The 21,888-nt window shown below is 38.3% G+C and overlaps 1 protein-coding gene across 3 annotated transcripts in view; it reads left to right on the forward strand.

Moving 5' to 3' along the window:
• NRG1 (neuregulin 1) overlaps window positions 1-5,857 on the forward strand; it is a 688,020-nt gene extending 682,163 nt beyond the window's left edge. For all 3 annotated transcript variants that reach the window (XM_083175127.1, XM_083175136.1, XM_083175145.1), the window contains one exon: window positions 1,632-5,857. In XM_083175127.1, the coding sequence (XP_083031253.1) occupies window positions 1,632-2,304 (673 nt within the window). In that variant the 3' untranslated portion in view covers window positions 2,305-5,857. The remainder of the gene's footprint in view (window positions 1-1,631) is intronic.
• Window positions 5,858-21,888: the final 16,031 nt, after the last annotated feature.

The raw sequence follows: 21,888 nt of genomic DNA on the forward strand, positions 1-21,888 counted from the left end.
AACTCAGGGGCACCCAGACAGGAGTCCTCTCTCAAATGATGTGGTTCTTTATAAGTTATTGTATGTTCATCGTATGCGGGAACATGTTATAATAAAGATGGGCACTACTAGATGTGCCTTTTCTCTACCATAGTGGCATCTGCATCATTCAGGGGCACACTTGCTTGAATAGGGAAATCCCATTGATAATGCATTATGACCCACAACCCTGCTTTTATGGTTTTAGAAAGGTGGATTACCACAAAATACGTATTTGTGTGTTTTATAGACAATTTTTTCACATATGCTGTATGAGGAGATACAGTATTAACAAATTAATCATAAATTTAAGTCTTCTGAAAAACAGCCAGAGACAAAAATGTTGTTTGGTTACATCACAAAAAAACAGTGATATTGATGTTAGAAGATGACTAACACGGAAAGTGGCCCAGCATGTAGGTAACATAACAATTAGTGGCAAAGGGGATACAGGCTAATTTAAAAAATATATATTTATTTGTATATATGATTTTTGATACAATCTTTTTTATTCCAACCATAATGAGACAGAGAGTGTAGAACTTGTCTTACAGTGTAATTTTCAATGTAGTCATTTACTTTATTTGACAAAATAGTTAACATTATTGTGAAGGTTTCAGGGAGGCCCACACCACCCACCTTGCACCAATGCATTTATTGTTGAACTGGAGCATGAAGGGTCCACCAAGAAATGCAGTGGTAGGGTCCCAAGCTTAAGGGGTCTGGCTATCCATTTCAGGTGATTTTAAAAAGGATGGGTTCAAGGGAGGGTCCGAATCCAAGCTTTATTTAGCAGGAGAGCTAATCTTGTTTTAGTTTCCATAAGGAGTGGGGGCCCTCTGGCAGTGAGGCCCACCAGGGAATTCCCCTGTACACCTGTGGGCCGGTCCAACTCTGCATACTTTATACTTAAGCACCATACACACTAGCCGACCTGGCCGCGGACGATACATTTAACCATTTTGGACGGACGGTTTTGTGCATACACACTGAACAATATTGGCTGCAAATATCAGTGACATCACTGGGACCAGCCAAACATACAGGTCATTTGGTTATATAGTCAAATTGACCTGCATGTTCAGTAGACATCAATGATCGTTAACGATGCTTAGGAGCGTTCATCGTTAACAATATTGAGTGCGCATACTAGATGATATAGTGAACAATATCATTCATAAATACCTTTCTGAATGATAAAGTTCACTATGTCATATAGTGTGTATGGGGCATTACCTCTATAGCCTCTGTGCTGCAGAAATCACTGGGAAGACAGTTGTCTTTTTCCTAAAAATCTGCACATGCACTGTAAAGCATCATAAGAAACATGGAGCCAGATTCTTCTTGAGAACTCAACCAGTAATAGATGGTGTGGCCCATTCAAAGACTGCACAACTGTCCTCTCCTCCCCTAGACCTCCACTGTTTTGGATTATTCCAGGATACTCTTCTTCCATGTAGTTTTTTTTCTTCATACTGTATTTCTTTAAATTAATTTGTACATTATTGATACTTCTGGATATGTTTAGAAATAACATTGAATATATAAATTGCAAATACAATTTCACTATACAGAATCTAATTTTTTTATCTTGTTTTTTCTTCATGGCATAGATATGTTTCAGCAATGACAACACCGGCTCGCATGTCACCTGTGGATTTTCAGACTCCAATCTCTCCAAAATCACCTTGTTTGGAGATGTCTACACCGGTATCTAGTTTAGCTGTATCAGTTCCTTCTGTGGCTGTTAGCCCCTTTATAGAAGAAGAAAGACCATTGCTTTTGGTGTCACCTCCAAGACTGCGAGATAAGAGATATGACTCATATTATCACCATTACCACTACAACCAGCAGTACAATTCCTACCATCATAATCCCGCTCATGATAGCAGCAGCCTGCCGCCAAGTCCTTTAAGAATAGTGGAGGATGAGGAATATGAAACTACGCAAGAATACGAGCCGGCCCTGGAGCCTGCAAAGAAACTAGTCAACAGCCGGAGGGCAAAAAGAACAAAACCCAATGGCCACATTTCCAATAGATTAAGATTGGACACTGACACAAGCTCTGAGATCAGTATATCTGAGAGTGAGACAGAAGATGAAAGAATAGGTGAGGAAACACCTTTCCTGAGTATACAAAATCCCCTGGCGACTAGCTTAGAGTCAGCCAGTTCATACCGGCTTGCAGACAGTAGGACTAACCCAACTAGCCGGTTCTCCACACAAGAAGAGTTACAATCACGGCTGTCCAACGTAATAGCTAATCAAGACCCTATTGCTGTATAGAAAAAATAAAACATAGATTCACCTGTAAAACTTTATTTTATATAATGAAGTGTTCCACCTTAAATTAAACAATTTATTTTATTTTAACAGTTCCGCAAGTAGAAAACAGGAAACGTTTTATAAATTAAGTATATGTACAAATGTGTTATGTGCCATATGTAGCAATTTTTTTACAGTATTTCAAAATGAGAAAGACATCAATGGTGCCTTTATGTTATGTTGAAACAGTTTTTGTATGTCCCAGTGATTGCTGTCCCACAGTATTTTTGCATAACTGCTCTATCTCTTATTTTTCTTGGCTTTTTGTGCATTGCATTAATGGTGTCAACTGAATGTATGATTTGCAAGAGTTACAGCAATTCCCCATTTTTGCTCGTGGTATAGTAGATGATTGACTAACTGTCCCTGTGATGCAGTCCTAAAAATACTGTTTACTTTTGTAAGAGGTATTGTTTTGCTTTCAGTATTTATGACAAGTTACATTGTCTCTGCTCTTTGCCAGTCAAAGCTTTGCATTAAAGAGGCTCTGATATAATAGTAGATTGAACACCATGCTACAATTACTAACAGCAGATGACATAGACTGTTTAATATTTACCAGAAATGCAAATGCTGCTGTCACATACATAGCAATTTACTAGGAAACTTACAACTCAAAAAAACTGCCAGCATAGAGTCATATGACATAGTTGATATACTGTACCCTTGATAAACCGATACAACTAGACTGAAGGCATCAAAGCACCCTCCCCCAAAAAAAGTTTCCCAAAAGCAGAGGCTTCTGTTTTAGTAGCAAAGAACCTCTTATAGAATACTGTATTTGTCTAAAGAATAGGGCAAGTAGGAAATTAATCAGAGCTAGAAAAAAGGTGCAGTCATTTTTGGCCATTCTTTTTGATTGTTTACATAAGACACATGAACACTATAGACTATATATGAGCTATCAATCCTGTTACATAGACAAACAACTATCCTTTACAAATGGTTCCATTTAATACGGTGTGTAAGAAAGGTGTAGTATGTTTCATTTGGCAAGATGAGAGTGGGCATCCTATTTTGATATAAAGACTATGTATTTATTTGAAAAGCACGTTTGCATTATACAGGCTGATAAAATGCATGAGCATTTGGTTAGGAATTTGCATGACACAGTGATAACATGAGACTCAGTGACTGTTGGTAGTTGCATTAGTTTTGAATACATGTGGAAATATTGCACCTTTTAGAAGGATCCTTTTTTCTCATCCAGTTTTCCCAGTGAGTGGCTGAGCATGATTCTGCTTTTAAACTACCTAATTTCTTGGGACAGCTAAGATATTTTACAAAATGTCTTCCATATGCAACGAAAGATAATGTATTACACGTTCTAGAGCAAGAAAGCAAAATACATTTTTGTCCATTTGTTCTGTATATAATTACCTTCTATTTCTGTTATGGAAAATGCATCACAAAGTAGATTGCATAGCTGCCGCCATTTTCACTGTGATTAAATGGAGAATGATGCTGTTTGGTTTACATTTTTTTATGCATTCTAAATACTAGAGAGAGAAATGTACTTACTGGGATAAATTAAAGGAACACTTTTAACAGAACAACAGAAAATGTTGGTCTCCAGGCAAATGGCTGACTAACAGAGAAAAGAATAAATACCTGTACTCTCTCCAGTTTTTAGACCTGTTACCAAAACTGAAAAGTAAACTCAATGTAAGGGTTTGAATAGAAGAGGATAATGCGTTTTGAATGTCTGCGCTTTTGCAAGAACATATGTGTTTTGTGTTAGTAACTCTCAGCCTGTTGCTTCACTTCTAAACCTGCTAATTAACTTTTTGTTTCCCTTTTCCTCTTTTATATTTTGTGTATTTTTTCTTTTCTTTTTTGTTTGTTTATGCCATTAAAAGAAAATATGTTACACTTGCATTTGTGGGACTCTGCAAAACTCACATGGATTAAAATATTTTGCTTGTTAAATATATGCACCTATAGATTTCAAGTGTATTCCATTTTAGTGCGTAGTAGTAACGCCTGCCTCTGCCTTTAGGCCATATTGGCTACTAGTAAAATTATAATTAACAAACGCTGCAGAGTAATAGTAACAACACAACTGGCACATATCACAAGGTCCAATATATGTTTTTATGTTGTTTTTTTTGTAAATACATATTCAAAGATATTTTACTTATTCAATTACAGTCTAATATACATTTTGTGTTATTAGCCCTCTCCTGGTCATGTGTGTAAAAAGTTAAAGAATTATAAAATAAATTCATTTATTTATATTTAGCCGGGAGAGAAAGTTCATATTATTTTATGTTAAATGTTTGATTTGTTTAAAGTCCAACATTATTATTTTTCATTTGAGAATGTAATGTATTCTCCTTTTCAGTTCTAATTTATTGTTCAGAAAAATGTCATGGAAATCGGTGAAAAAAAAAAAGTAAAAAAAAAATATATTGCAAGGTACTGGAAACTTCTAAAGAAATTATTATCCCAACAACTAAGCAATAAGCAATTGTTGATTTATTTTGGGTTCTTATTCCTTATCTGCAAACAAGCTGCTGATGCAATAAAATGCTACAATATACAACCAAGAATTTTGTGAGAGCCAGCGAACATGACTAAGTGGAATGCAATCTTCACGAACACTGATGCGGAGTTTCTGTAGTTGACAATAGAACAGGTTATCCCCACTGCAAAGACAAAAACATTTCTGGTCATGCTGTGAATCTCTGACAGTTTGTACAAACCTTGCATGTGAAAATCTGTCTGAATAAATTTTCCACTTTTAGTGACTTAGAAAGTTCCCCTTGTGAATCTTTACTTGTAAAGGTGTTAAGAGCTATTGACTGGACAACTACCTTCCTGTTACACAGCCCAAATGTACGTTATTTGGGACACAAAATTAAATGTGAAATTAAAAATATTTAACGATGATAACACACTTTGCCTACAGGAAACCAATAAACTGCCTTATCCTTTATGCCTCTCTCTTTCTTATTTTTTTTGTGACAATGCATATATATATACTGAAACATGGAGCCAAATGCAGCATACAGGTGGCTTGATTTGATTTTTGGGATTAACTGAAATGTCTTTTCTCTCGTGTGACCACACTGCACCAAATATAAAACAGTTAGTTGTTCATTTTACTGTCATAACTGTTTTTTTCTTTAATTTTACTCTTTTTGCAACTCTTGTCACACCCTTGGTGCCTCCATATTCTTAGTCAGAAGACCAGTAGACAACAATGGCTTTTTCTCTTTTGTCCTGATAATAAAACTGTTATGACCTGAAACTATGTGTATGCAGAGAGGTAGTTTCAATGTCATGGGCTCTTGTTTATGACAACTAGCTGGCTGCGCAATCAAGATGACCTAAAATAGAAAAAGCAGACTCATTTTTACCTGCAATAGCCTGGTCTATATTGTTACAAATGCAAAATGTAAATTTATAGTGCATGTAGCATTTAGATGCAAATAACTTTGTCTTTAGACTGTTTAAAATGTACATATGGGATAATTTCCTTATAATAAATCACACTTGCAAATATAATTCCAGTATTCACTCTTTTTAATTGTATTTAAATGTTTTAATACTTTGCTTGAAGACATATTTTATACCCTTAAAATTGCACTATAGAATGTCTTACATTTTTTTTTCATAAAATACACAAATGTATCATTTGCAATTAGTCCTTACTACAGGATTTTTTTGCCTTGCTGTTTGGTTGAAATAAATGTCTTACATATGCTGATTTTAACACATTATTTATGTATTAACAGTTCCTTATATAGCACACACATGTTCTGCAGCGTTTTATAGAATATTCAAACATTCACATCAGTCCCTGCCCCAGTGGAGCTTACAATCGATATTCCCTACCACATATACACGCACACGCAGACATTGTAGGGTGAGTTTTGTTATGGGTCAATTGACCTACCAGTATATTTATGGATTGTGGGAGGAAACCGGAGTACCCGGAGGAAACCCACGCAAGTATGGGGAGAATATACAAACTCCACACAGTTAGGGCCATAGTGGGAATTGATCCCATGACCTCAGTGCTGTGAGGAAGTAATGCTAACCATTACACCACCCGTTCTGCCCTTTATTTGATCCAAACTTTTTAAAACTAATTAGAAAAATAGATTATATAATAAATAATTTCAGCCCTTACAGCCTCCTATATCTCTACATTCTCTCATTCATTTATTATAACATAGAATAAGTAAAACAGATGAACCAACATTTCTTAGTGATATACTGTCTGAGTTTAAACATATCTAAATAAGAGATAGAAAAAATATATAGAAAACAAAAGTTAGTATTTAGTAATAGGTCTATAATGTAGGGCTCTCAAAATCAAAACATCACTATGGCTGTTGAGCATCGTGTTATGTGGTTTGTAATATTAGGATGATATAGTATGAAATGACTGTACTACAGATTAATTTTGAAATTAATGTTTTCATTTATTAATGATTTAGCATCAGACATATAGGGGGACATTTAATAGGATGAGAGATTCAGAAAGTGAGATATTTGGTAAGAAATCACCAGTCAGCGGTAGGGATGCCAATCCCGGGGCATTTTTTCAATCCCGGTATCCGGGATTGAAAAATGCTCAATCCCGGGATTGGCATCCCTACCTGTGCTGTGCTGCATATTTGTGGATACCCACCCCCACACCGGCCGACCCGCACATTTACTTACATTAGCGGGCGGCCTGCCGGGAGTGGGTTTGGAGGTGCACGGTGCCTCCAGGCTCGTGCACCTCCTTCTTAGCAGGCAGGGCAGGCCGGAACGAAGAGGCAGGGCAGGCCGGAAAGGAGGCGGGCGCGCGTGCGGAGGAGACGAGAGGGGGCGGGCACAGGAGAAGGCTGCGCAGCGTGACCTCTACTGTCACGCTACGCTGGCCGCACGCAGAGGTCAGGATTCGGGAGCCGGGCAGCGCCTGAGCGAGTGCTCAGACGCTGCTCGGCATTAGACTGCGCATGCGCAGTCTAATCCCGAAATCCCGGGATTGGATATTCCAATCCTGGGATTGAAATCCCGCACTTTTTGAGGCCAAATCCCGGGATCCCGCCGATCCCGATCCCGGGATTGGCCACCCTAGTCAGCGGCAATCATTTACACTGCAAAACAAGTTTGATTTTACAGTGTAAATGATTGCCGCTTCAAAAAACTGGAGATTTCTTACCAAATCTCTCACTTTCGGAATCTCTCATCCTATTACATTTCACCCAAAATGTGCTATCTTTGTTATTCAGAGGTTATCAGTGGCAGGCTGGACCAGTTCCATTTTAAGCAACTTGGGCCAGCTGCTACTACCTGTAGTGTTGCAGCATGGGCCGCCATGCAAATTAAGAGCTGTGTCCAGTAAGTATAGTGCAGATGTGTGACCCCATACCCAATATTCCTCTCTCCTCCCTGCCATTTCTGAGTTCAGTACCACCATGCTTAATCTCACATTGTCAGTGGCAGCTTGGTGTTACCGGATGGCCAGACACCTGCTATGAATATGTATTTCACTGTACTGTATGAATAAGGACATGACAGTCCCAAGTATCTGACTGTCCTTTCTCTCTAGTAAGCACATAGATTAGATAGAAAATACAAATATATATATATATATATATATATATATATATATATATATATATATATATATATATATATATATATATATATATATATATATAGACAGCACTTACCTATCCTGGGAACCAGGTTAGGCAACAGACCAGCACTCACGTAGTTTGAAGTGAAGAAAAAAAGGTGTATTTTCAAAACATTATACAAAGTATAGTGCAGCAGGTTTTTCTCTCCCGTGTATTCTGTGCCCTGAGGACGGGGGGCAACCCCGAAAGCACTCGGCGCTTTAATACACTGAGGTTTTTTTACCCTATGGAGTCTATGTGAGCTTTCTTTATTTGAGTGCTGCCCACCCGCTGGAATTGTGTATGAACTACACAAGTAAAAAAGCTGTTTAATCAGGCAGCATGGCACAGTTAGATCTCAATGTTTCGGTCTGCCTCTGGGACCTTTGTCACCCCAGCATTTCTTCTCTACCAGAATGTGAGTGCGGCCAAACGACCAATATATATATATATATGTATGGTGAACAGACCCTTGTGTCGCGCCACAGAATTTATGGTCAATTTATACGGGGCTGCCCTACTCACTGAATCCCCTGTTGGATGGGGGATAGGGGGGAAAATATGGAGATCAATAGTGGGTTGGTGCCCCTAATGTTGATCACTCCAATTAGATCAACCAAGCCTTAGTCAATATAAATCTAGCACATAGGAAAAAAGTCCATTCAATCTTTAAATATTTATTAAAAAGTATTTTCTTTCCACACAGTGGTAATAGTTATTCCAGATCTTTGTACATGTCATTGATACATCTCTGGTACATGGAAACAGCAAAAGAAAGTAACCCAATACAGTAATCTTAATACTTATAGACATGATATACAGAAAAATATTAAAGAGGTCTATATACAAAAGCGGAAGGGGTGAACAGGTGAACAGAAGCAGAAAAATGGCAAAAGATTGATACTATCACTCTTTCAAGATGTATGCTGCCTAAGAAATCGTATACTATCCTGTTATGATGAAAATTGTCCATATTTTAATTTTTAACAATGACTGAATAAATTATTTTTGTATTACTTTACAGTTAACCCCTGATGAAGTCCTGCTAAAGGGGCGAAACGTGTTGGGTTACTTTCTTCTGCTGTTTCCATGTACCAGAGATGTATCAATGACATGTACAAAGATCTGGAATAACTATTGCCACTGTGTGGAAAGAAAATACTTTTTAATAAATATTTAAAGATTGAATGGACTTTTTTCCTATGTGCTAGATTTATATTGACTAAGGCTTGGTTGATCTAATTGGAGTGATCAACATTAGGGGCGCCAACCCACTATTGCTCTCCATATATATATATAGGTATATATATATTTATATATATATATATATGTGTGTATATATATATATATATATATATATATATATATATATATACTGAGGGGGACAGGGCTGGGAAACTCACATTCAAATGTGAGTAATGCCACAAATCTGAAGGCATGGGGGGGGGGGGGGGGTTCGGCGCCCAACCATCTTTCTACTATATTCTACAGGAAGAGCTGCCACATATGGACCAGTGGTTTCTGCATGCCCCCAAACTAATATGTGCCAGTCAGCCCCTTGAAGTCATAGATGATGGTGCAGATGTGTAATAAGAAAGCAGTGTCAGTTGTAATAGGGTACAGAGTTGTCCTCATACACCTATGCTCAGAAATACTAGGTGAATAAAGACACACCTGTTGGAACCACAATATGTATATCTTTAAATAGAAATAAAAACAATCCAATAAATTGACACTTATAGGACCTTATTCTGGTCCACACACAATGCTGTGAATTTTGCAGCGTTTTGTATGGACCAAATGCCGCCCACAGTGCTGGTCCCCTCCCTTGCACCCACAATCCCCCCGCATGCCAGCAAATGGATGATTTGCATAATCATCCATTCGCAGCCTTGGGTGCGGGGGAGAAATCATTAGATGATCGGCGACCATCGAATGATTTCTGCAGCGCACGCAGATCAGAGACACCTCTATGTGTCTGTAGGCGGTCCACATCCACTGATGTCAGCTGCCCACTCCCCACACCATCTATGGATATCCCTGGGAACACCCAGCATTTTTGTGCGAACGCGCAGGGGACAGATCAAATCAAAATAACCCTTATAGATTCAAACTCGTATAAATGCATGAATCCAATGTTGGCACAAATGAGTACAAGCTGTATTTGCTGTCACAAAATGGCTGTGTGCTCATAAAAGGTCAATCATTGGGGGAAATTTACTAACATACCCGATCCCTTGTACGAATGGGTACACCCAGGATCGGCCATGATTGGTCAACAAAAACAAAGAAGAAAAAGAAACTTGGGTGGGGTACACTCTCAATCGCATATGACACAAATGTATATTACATACAATTAAAAGTTTTAATTTTTATTATTATACCTTTAAAACATATCCAGACTCCCACACATTAGCTGAACAGCAGAATATGAGGTAACAGGCAGCACTCAAATGGATTTTTAAGGATGAATCTGTATTGAAATGAGCATTTTCAAAGCATTATTGTAATCCTCGTGACAACGTTTCAAGATGTACGTTACACCTGATAGGCTGTGTGCGGCTCAATTGATATGCATGTTATGAATTAACATGTGGTTCTATAGCTGCATCCCACCATAGACGCCTATGATAAAGTTTTAACATACAGTAGGCATCTATGGTGGGAACCGGCAATTCACAACAATCTGGACCCCAATTGATTTTGTGTTCAGTCTGAATTGCCAGTTCCCACCATAGACGCCTATGTTAAAACTTTACCATAGTCATATATCTTAATTCATAACATGTGCTTCACTGGAGCCGCACACAGTCTTATCAGGGAGGAGGGGCAAGTGTCAACTGTTAATAAGTAAAACGATAATAAGTCAGTTGCACAGTTTGTGTAATGCTAACACAAACTGTTACCCGAATAATACTTTTCCCCTTCAAACAAAGGAGTGCTGCGCACGCAACACCAAACACATTCATACCAATCATGAAGGAAAGAAAATATGTTTTAACCTTAAACTATATGTAGTGCATTTGGGAGTATAAGACTATGTGTAACATTATAACTGCCATTAACAAGCGCAACTCTCACTCCCTTTGTATGCACTTTTATGTAAATATGCGAGCGCAAATAGCAGCCATGATACTCTAAGGTGTGTGTAGATGCAATTCAATTTTGACACAACACACTTGCAGCTCCTAAGGTCCGCTTGGTATTGGGTTTAGTGGGCTTTTTTTTTTATCCCACACATGGATGAAAAAGCATTAAAAAGTCCAAAAATCATGGAACAAATCATGAATAACGCATGTCAACCATCTCATTTGTTGACTATTGCCATGTCAACCTTTAGAGAAATATCAACCTAGTGCATGTTCACCTTTTGTCAATGTTGACCTAGTGTACTGTACGTCAACCATTTTGGTGGGGACCTATTGAATGTCTATCTAGACATTGTCTGTGAGTCATTCAAATACACTTTTTTATATCCAATGTTTAGTATTAAGTAAGAAGCAAAATCCGGAAGAATTTCCAGCTGCTTAATTTTGTATCACACAACAAGACCATTTAGGACCATCCGTAGAAGTTTCAGAGCAGTAAATTGATAAACAAATTAGATAACAAAAATACATTTGCCCATTATAATGTAAACTGGCCATGTATTTGAAAACTGATGACATGCATTTGGAAACCGATGAACATGTATTGGCTACTTGCATAACTAGCATATGAAACCTGTGCCACATTAGTTGTAATCATATAAAAAAGTTTATAAAAGTTTATTAATATTCCTGTAATGACTTTACTTATGCATCCATTTCAGATAAAAACATAGCATTTATCTTGCATTTATCTCTTGTTAAGGCTTAATACATCCGCCCCATTGTCTGGGTGACCCCAAACCATTGACTGGTAGTGTATAAAGGGGGTGGGAGACAGTGTGAGACAGCCACATGCTATGTAGATAAAGGATACGATAGCTAGATTCTGGGCAGAGAAATGGTAAAGCAAACAGATTCTAGGCAGAGAGAGGGGGCAAAGATGCTGGGATGAAAGGTGGGAAGATGTTGGGCAGAGAGAGGGTGGGGGCAGATGCTGGACAGATGGGGGAGATGATGGGGAGATCTAGGAGGAGGGCAGAAGCTAAGTGGAGAGAGGATTAATTTAAATTATCCTTGTGGTTGTTTATATAAACAGTATTACACAAGGAGATCTGCCCTCTACAGTATCTCCCTTTTTTGTCATTTCATATATTCATACTGGAAGGAAACACCAGGATCCATCAGATAACCAGGGGAGTATTAGCCTCTTATTTATAAGCGCCCATATTCACATATTGAGATCATTTTTTCCACATTTCTTTGAATTCACGGGTGTTCAGGTGGTACCCTTTCATCTCATTTGAATACAGGCAGCCATACTGCCGAGGAAGGTTTTACACCATTTTTCTATAGAATATGTTTTTATCTTGCACTTTAACATTTCAAAAGGATCTCTGTGGATCAGTTGCAGCCATCTGGGACTCATCCACTGCTGGAGTTCAGCTGGGCAACAATTCAGGGTTGTTATTAGGTTCTCAGTTCCTGGAGCAAAGAACAGGTACAGTTGTGTATCTTCTGCATAGCAGTGGTAGACCAGGCCATGATATCTCATTACAGTTTGTAACCGAGTGATACCATGTATACTGCAAAAAGTATGTGAGATAGTATAGAACCATGTGATCACTGCTTCCCATGCTGCTAGAGTACAGGACTTTGCCCGTGCTGCACCCCTTCAGTGGAACGCACTCCCTCGCTCCATTAGACTCTCCCCGACCTTGCAAAGCTTCAAACGGGCACTGAAAACTCACCTATTCATCAAAGCGTACCCTTCCACTGCATAAACCAGATGGTTCTCCGACCTCTTGCCTGTTTACATCCTGCTATCTAACCACCACCCACTTGCTTGCACCTCTTGTAATCTGTCTGTCTCCCCTTCCTACTAGATTGTAAGCTCCTCCGAGTAGGGCCCTCTTCCCACCTGTTGTCAAAGCCCACTTCTCTTCACATGTCACTCACAGCTCTCCTATACTCCAACACTCAGTGACCATCTTCGTCCGCATACTCATCTCCATCATTGGCATCTAGCCTCTAGTTGTATGTTGATTGAGTCCTCACTACTTATATCCAAGCTGTAATGTGTATTGAACTGTGGCGCTCTTTATTTGTACTGTATTTTTGTTATTTATTCAATGTTATGCCAAGCTTTGTCTCCCTGTATTGTTCCTTTGTATGGCACTGCGAAACACTTGTGGCGCCTTATAAATAAAATTATAATAATAATAATAATAATAATAATGTGGGATACCACATATCAGTTGAACTTGTGATGATGAGTATACTCCAGAAGAAAATCTTTGTGACCTGTCGGTGAAGAATGATTTGAACACACTAGGGACTGTCCCATCCAGTCCACAAAAATTCTTCAGGTGCTTAATTAGAATCTCATGGTCTATGGTGCCAAATGATGTAGAGAGATCCAGAAGATTTAGGATTGAACAGCCCCCTCCTTACCATTAGAAAATCATTCAGCACACATACCAGGGCTGTTTTGGTGATATGTCTTCGCCTGAATGTTGACCTAAATGAATCATTAATGCCATGGGTTGACAGGTGGGCTTTTAGTTGAGTTGCAATCACTTTCTTAATAACCTCTCCGAGAAAATGAAGGATTTAAACTGGTCTGTACTTTTTTTTTTCTTAAGAAGAGGTCTAACAGTTGCATTCTTTTGTGGTTCAGGAAATATGCTTGGTTGAGGCAGGGTCCTTACCTCATGTAGTATGTATTTTGCATCCATTTGGTCAGCTGTTCCATAAAGACAATTTGCTTACATTGGCAGGCTTGGTAGATTAATAATCCTTTGGTGGCACTGTGGATATTCCAGAATGTATGGAGCGTACTTTAACTGCAAAGAATTTTGCAAAGTCATTGCATCTTGATTGGGAGAGTATCAGGCATGCTGGTTTGCAAAAACCGTATACAGTACGGAAAAGTTGAGTTGGCCTATTGTTTGCTGCCATAATCTCATTTGAAAGTAACTTGACCCAGTCCCGCTCTCGGTCAGCTCGACGAGAACATGCAGGCGGGATTCAATGTCCCACCTGCCGGGGAGCGAGAAGGGGGCGTGGCCGCGAGTTGCGGCCGGTAAGTGGTGAGCTGCAGCCAGCAGCTCGTCACTTCCCGGCAGAAAGAGCTTGTGATGTTGAGCTCGTTCTGCCGAGATACCCTGCTCAATGCTGTCGAGGAAGACAGCATTGAATAGGGCCCATAGGGCATCTCCACACCGGGAGATGCTCTCCGGGTGATTGAATATCCCTTTAAGACTTTAGCACCTTGGTCATTGCTTAATAGGGGTTTGAGCTTAAAAAATAAGACTTACAATTTATGAAAAGTTTACTTTGTATCAAAAAATTATAAACTCGTAAGATTTTATAAGCTATTACCTTAACAGGTAGGATGTGGAGGTGTATTCACTGCTCTTCAGAGTGAGACTAAGGTGTTTCATTGTGAGATCAATGCCAAGCACCACAGCCAATCACAGACAGGGTGAAAATAAGCTGGAATATTCTCTTGTAAAAAGCTTCTTCTCCATATCAGTGTGGTGGTGATGGAGAGGCATCATCTCTGTGAGAGATGTGCAAAATGTCCACTTAAATTGCCAGCATTCCTCACATTTTTTTTATATAAATTCAAATAAAAGTTAAACATTGCAGGTCATTAGGTTGAATAAAAATGTTTACTTGGCAATTTTCACACCTATTTTAACTATATTCACTTGGTACTCAAACAGATAAACTTACAGCTTTTTGGTTGTCCCATAACCATCGGTACCCTAGTCAACAAGCTAGATGTGCATATTGGTAGAGCTGGTCCTGTTCTTATCCCTTTAAGATTTTGAAAAAATTTTTTTCCCATTAAATTATATAGTTTTTTACTTGTTAAAGAAACAGGTGCACTACTAATATTATCCCCAATGTAGCAAGTAACAACCCACAACTACAATCAATTGCTGTATAATTTTGTAAAATGTAAAAACTGTTACAATTCAGCAATAATTAGCATATGACATAACACAACAGCATTCCAATTGAGGTCTACAATTCTCTACATTATTAAATCATCCTTTATTATTATTAATATTCTGCTTTACGTGATCCAATTTAGCCAATATTTTTTATTTATTGATACAATTGATTTAAAACAGCCTCCATACTCTGGATACATTTATAGATACTTTTTTTATTAATTATTTATTGTTTTGTACTGATCTCTTCTTGCTTGCAGAACTAATTGCGACAATGAAAATTACGTAACATAAAGGAAACCCATACAAGGCACCATAAACAAATGTTGCACATGAATATGTGATGGAAATTATATTGGTTCTATAAACTGGAGTCAAAAAAATTACAATATAATGTACAATTAGACCACTGAGGCTAAAAAGTGATAAGGAGTTACAGAACAGTGTCTCAGTTATCACATAATTATCTGTAAATCAGAAGCAAGGAAATGCAGTAATGGTTTAAATATTGTGTCACCATTGTGACCCAAGGCAACTCATGTTATTACTAAGTGCCTCCGTCTAGACTAGAAGCTCTAGAAGGCAAGTGTATGATGGCTGCGTCATGATAAAAACTGCAAAGAGAGGTGAACACTTCAAATCAACAAGAGAAATTGTATTTTTCTATTATATTTATCTTACTAAAATCCAATGTTAGATGCATTAGCAGAAACAAGTTATAACCAATGTTTCAATTGTTATTCATTTATTCTCCAACCAGCAATGACAAATTATCAAGAGTATCGGTAATATTAATTACATTTCCTTCTAAATATTGACAAAATATACTTTATTTTTAATGAAAATGTTGCTGTTTACTGATGAGTAAACAACACATGGAAAACTATAGCGCTGCTTTATTATCTGAGTGAAGAATATACAGTAGGGATGAGAATACAATTATGTTTTACTATCTATCTATCTATCTATCTATCTATCTATCTATCTATCTATCTATCTATCTATCTATCTTATCTATCTACTTTGACCATACCTCCATGATTAGGCCTAGGGGTGGATTTAGGGGTCAGGCCACCCCTAGGCACAACATTTTATTAACCAACCATTCCCTGCTGGGGTTGGTTCTGATCATGCCTTTCATTAATTACAGAGGCTCCGTGCCAGTTTTAATGTTAAAACACTGACTGCTTTTGATGGCAGGCTAGTGTGCCCAAGCTTTGTCTGCTCCTCTGCTCCATCTCCAGCCTCTGAGCAGTGCTGCCTTGGCCTCAGCTTGCTAGCGCACCTCCTTCATCTGCTCTGCCTTCTCCCGGAGGAGAGATGAAATCGGTAAGAGCTGGAAATTATGATGTAATAACAAGGAACAAAGGAATGGGGCCCCATTTCTTTCTTAGTCCAAGTTTAGATCCATATCTCCTCCGTCCTCCTCCTAGTCGTGGTCACCACCGGTGTGGACTCTTTCTGCAGAACTTCACCAGTGGGGATCCACAACTAGGAGGACGGAGGAGATCTGGATCTAAACATGGACTAAGAAACAGGGCCCCATTCCTTTGTTCCTTGTTATTACATCATCATTTCCAGCTCTTACTGATTTCTTCAAGTTAAGTAGCTCCACTGTGGTTTTTATCATTTGTGTTGAAAATAAAGGATACTTGCTTTTAGAATATTACAGTATCCCACTGTATTCTTTGTTTCCCTAAGTGGGCAGTTTATTTCACTGAAAATTGAGAAACATATGTGAGGAGAAAGACCCACCTGATATGCTATTTAACTATAGATGTTTGTGAGTAATTTGATTAGGGGTTCTTACCCCCACTGCACTCTTTATCAAACTGTGGTTCCAGATACACTTTTAATGGTGTGATATGCACTGATTTATATAGAATCTTGTGCGTGTCTCTTGAAGGGGGACAATACCCCCCCCCCCCAAAAAAAAAAAATTATATTTTTTTTTAGAAATAAGTTAATTTAAATTATCCTTGTGGTTGTTTATATAAAGAGTATTACACAAGAAGATCTGCCCTCTACAGTATCTCCTTTTTTGTCATTTCATATATGCATATGGAACAAGTGAACTGGAAGGAAACACCAGGATCCATCAGATAACCAGGGGAGTATTAGCCTCTTATTTATAAGCGCCCATATTCACATATTGAGATAATTTTTTCCACATTTCTTTGAATTCAAGGGTGTTCAGGTGGTACCCTTTCATCTCATCCACTCCTGGAGCTCAGCTGGGCAGCATTTCAGGGTTGTTATTGGGTTCTCAGTTCCTGGAGCAAAGAACAGGTACAGTTGTGTATCTTCTGCATAGCAGTGGTAGACCAGGCCATGATATCTCATTACAGTTTGTAACTGAGTGATACCATGTATACTGCAAAAAGTATTTCAGCTAGTATAGAACCATGTGGGATACCACTTATCAGTTGTACTTGTGATGATGAGTATACACCTGAAGAAAATCTTTGTGACCTGTCAGTGAAAAATGATTTGAACACACTAGGGACTGTTCCATCCAGTCCACAAAAAATCTTCAGGTGTTTCATTATAATCTCATGGTCTATGGTGCCAAATGCTGTAGAGAGATCCAGAAGATTTAGGATTGAAAAGTCCCCTCCTTTCTTACCATTAGAAAATCATTCAGCACACATAACAGGGCTGTTTTGGTGATATGTCTTCTCCTAAATGTTGACCTAAATTAATCATTAATGCCATGGGTTGACAGGTGGGCTTTTAGTTGAGTTAGTTGCAATCAATTTCTTAATAACCTTTCCTAGAAAATGAAGGATTGGAACTGGTCTGTAGTTTTTTTTTAAGAAGAGGTCTAACACAGTTGCATTCTTTTGTGGTTCAGGAAATATGCTTGGTTGAGGCAGGATCCTTACCTCATGTGGTTGGATGCAGCATTCAGTTCATTTCAGCTATAGTATGTCTTTTGCATCTATTTGGTCAGCTGTTCCAAGACAATTTGCTTATATTGGCAGGCTTGGTAGATTAATAATCCTTTGGTGGCACTGTGGAGATTCCAGAATGTACAGAGGGTACTTTAACTGCAAATGATTTTGCAAAGTCATTGCATCTTGATTGGGAGAGGGTTTTATCAGGCATGCTGGTTTTCAAAACATCTCTACTGTACGGAAAAGTTGAGTTGGCCTATTGTTTGCTGCCATAATCTAATTTGAAAGTAACTTGATTTCTTGCTTGTTTGTTTGATTGTTGATTGATATTCTCCCATATGTTTTATTAGCTTTAACTTATCCTCTTCCAGGTTTGTCTTCCACCATCATCTTTTAAAGTCTATGATCCCTTTCCGTAAGTTCAATACCACTGGTCAAACTAAGGGGCTCATCTATGTGGTCTATGAGGTATTATTCAGGTGTGATAATGTCAATTGCAGATGTCACATTAGAACTGCATCTACCAAGATAGATGCTGCATTTTTGTGTAGCCAAGTCTCTATAATACTGGTGAGATATGAAGATTCAATAAGGGCAGCAATTGTAGCAGTCTTGTTTCTTATTGATCTGGAATGACAAAGGATGAATCTGATTGGGCATGCCAGAGGGCCTGTAGTTTTCTTTATGCTGGATGTGTTGGCTCTGTGGATGTCAGTTACAGAGCAAGAATTTACAGGTCTGTTCTTCCAAGCACAAAGCCATATTTTTGGTGCCACTATTTGTCCCCTAAACTGGTGAGCCTGAAGGCACAGTACATAGATGGCTACAGGGGATAAGAGGTTTGGGGGGAAATTTACTAAGATGGGAGTTGTATTTCACACAGTTGCTGAGGGCAACCAATCAGATCCTGTCTATTATTTTCTAGAGAGTGCTAAATAAATAAGAAGTCGATTCTGATTAGTTGCCCGTAGCAACATCCCATTTCAAATAGAACTCCTATCTTAGTAAATTTCCCACAATTGAGTCTTGCTTCTGTGACAACCTGGTGATGTTACTTTTGCTTACCTACTTTACCTTGGTCAGACACCTAGGCAACAACAGTCCAAATATCTTCAGTGGCTACCTGGCTCAATGGAGTAATCAGTATAATAATAATATACAATTTCTGAGGTTCACAACAGGAATTACACATCCAAGACAAATTAACAGTTTATTAGGAACTTGTGTAGTTTCACAGCGGCAGCTGGCCGCCCGCTCCTTCCGGGTCCATGTCTGCTCACTCACGCTTCGGGCTCCTTGGCTCGCTTCGCACGCCACACTTTATAAGATCGACTCCACGCTGACGTGGATAGTGGGAGTATGAACTATCCACGTCAGCGTAGAGTTGATTTTATAAATTGTGGCGAGCACGATGGGGATGCAGACCCGCAAGAAGCGGGTGGCCAGCTGCCGCTGTAAAACTACATAAGTACCATTTATTATTCTGCAACTCTGGTCACTCAGGAACCACCAAATGGAAAGAATCTTCTGTTACAAATGGCAACATACATATTCAACTGCGACAGTCAATGTGAAACAATGTATATAAGATACCTTCTATAACACTAAACTAATACTTTTAATACAATTGAACTAGTTACATCTCAGATTATTGTTATTTAACCTGAACGTGTGTATTTTAGTTTAATGTTGAGTGTGCGTTTTAAAGAGCTCTATTTGTAATCCAAGGGAATCCTATGGTAATATCACTGCACTGTCCCTGTCTTAAAACCAGATGCTTATCCAGAGTGACTTATGCCTGTGATAATAACTGTCTATAATAATCACTGCTGACACAGGTAACTGCAGCTGTGACAACGAAGACTGAACTTGTAGTAGCTGTCTGTATTATTTGCTGCTGGCAGTTGTAACTGTTACTGTTATAGTGAAGACTGTAATAATCCTTGCTCTCTGATGTTCGATCTATCCAGTATACATAAATACGACTTAAGCCCTGTGATGTTAGGGCTCCCTGGAGAATACGTGACTGTCACAAGATTTCCCTTCAACCAACGGGTACTCCTGCCCAGGGCACTTTAATGTTTACTGAACGCAGTCTAACCGACTGGGTGATAGAAGTGAAGGTTGCACTATGCCGACCACTATAGGATGCGGGAAGAGCAATGTCCGGGAAAAGATTTGGAGCAGATATTTTCTCTATGTCCCTTCAGTACCTTTAAGGTCCAGTGATGTGAGATGCATTGGCAGCACAATCTTGGTTGTGTAAATGTTTAGCTGGTACCGTATCTCTATTTAATAGTTGGGTTAAGGGTTTCTCTTATCCCCAGATATAAGAGTTTGTGTCACCTCCAGAGAGGGCTTACCCCAGCTGTATCAGGATCTGATAGGCCTCTCTACAAAACAGGTAAACTCTGATCTCCTTTCTTTTCACAGGTTCTGCGCCTTTTTGCCGCATTTCAGCTTTTCTCTGCCCCTCTCCACAGCGTACCAACTGCTCTTTCCACTCAGCACCTCTATGTATAGTCTCTACTTTGGGGTTTACTGACAAGCAGGGGCTCTGCCAACTGTCAGAGTTTATTTTCCTTTCAAGAATGTTCCTTACCGTTCTCCCCTTTGAAGCAGGGTCTATGGTATAGTCCACCCTAATCGGCTATGAGGACAAGTCCATTGCCAGTTCAGGAAGGGGAAAACAATATTCAGCCCACAATATTCCTTTAATAAAGCCATTAATACTTTTCCTAAATAATTTAACTATTAATATTTCATGTAAAATCCTCTACATTTACTGTATCACAACCATATACCATTTATTTAATCATTACATGGGGTATCACACTTCTACCGACTTCCCCAATGAGGTTTTCATGCACAGGGATTTGAGAATAAAAGCCTAGGCTGGATTTCTGAAAATTGCCTCATTGGAGTAAAAGTAAAAAGCTATACAAATACATTACTGAATGAGAGAGTAAGTATGAATTGCATTCGGTGATGAGAGAATGTTAAACAGTCTTTTTTTTTCTTATTTCTAAATTCTGTGAGTGATCAATAAGTTATAATGGGGTTCATGAACAGTCTCAAATTTATTTTGGTTGTTGCTATCATGCTATGCTTTACAGTGTAGATGTGAAAATACTTTTCAGGATCCATCGGAATTTTGATTTTTGGGATGCTACTAGGGGATGCTACTTCAGGATTTTATACTCAACCAATGAAAACTCTCAGCAATGAGATGTATGTGATATATAAGTTATACTGAGGTGGGCAAAATACAAACAAATCAATAATATGTTAATTTGGGTTATTGTTAACTGTTTCTCAGCATGACTTGCATACCTAAGGTCTCTTCAGACATATTCTTGAGCAGAACCTTAAATAATAAACCTTCTTTATGATCTCAACCTAAAAATTGCTTGCATTGTCATAATTCAGGCATCTGCACTTGTAGCAAAGTAAAAGGAAAAAGCAAGGAAATATATCTGTGCAATAATTGAGGTTTTACAGTATAATGTAAAGCAAGCTCAAAGACTGCTGTGTTACAGCTTTCACAATCTATTAAACCCTTGAGCTTTTGCCAGATTAAATATCTTGACACACCAAAGAAGTTAAGAACAAAAATGTAATATAGTAATATCTTTAGATTGCTGTGTACAATGTATTACTTCACAAACAACCAATGTCAGTGATTGATCAATTCACTTATTTATTAATATTTTTGGAACATAAAATTAACTGTAACAAAACTCCTTCACTAAAAACCTTTTTTTTTTGTGCAAGCCAACGTTCATTAAATTCTGCAAAACATTGTTGCTGTTCGTTGTTTCCCAAAGAGTGATTCTAAAATAATAAGTTGAATTAAGACAATGATTTGACCACTGAAATATATGTATGTGGAGTAATGTATTCTCTGCTGTAAATAAACTATATCTATCTATCTATCTATCTATCTATCTATCTATCTATCTATCTATCTATATAT

Source organism: Crinia signifera, chromosome 1, assembly GCF_055691185.1.
Source record: "Crinia signifera chromosome 1, ASM5569118v1, whole genome shotgun sequence".
In the NCBI taxonomy this organism is placed as follows: domain Eukaryota; kingdom Metazoa; phylum Chordata; class Amphibia; order Anura; family Myobatrachidae; genus Crinia; species Crinia signifera.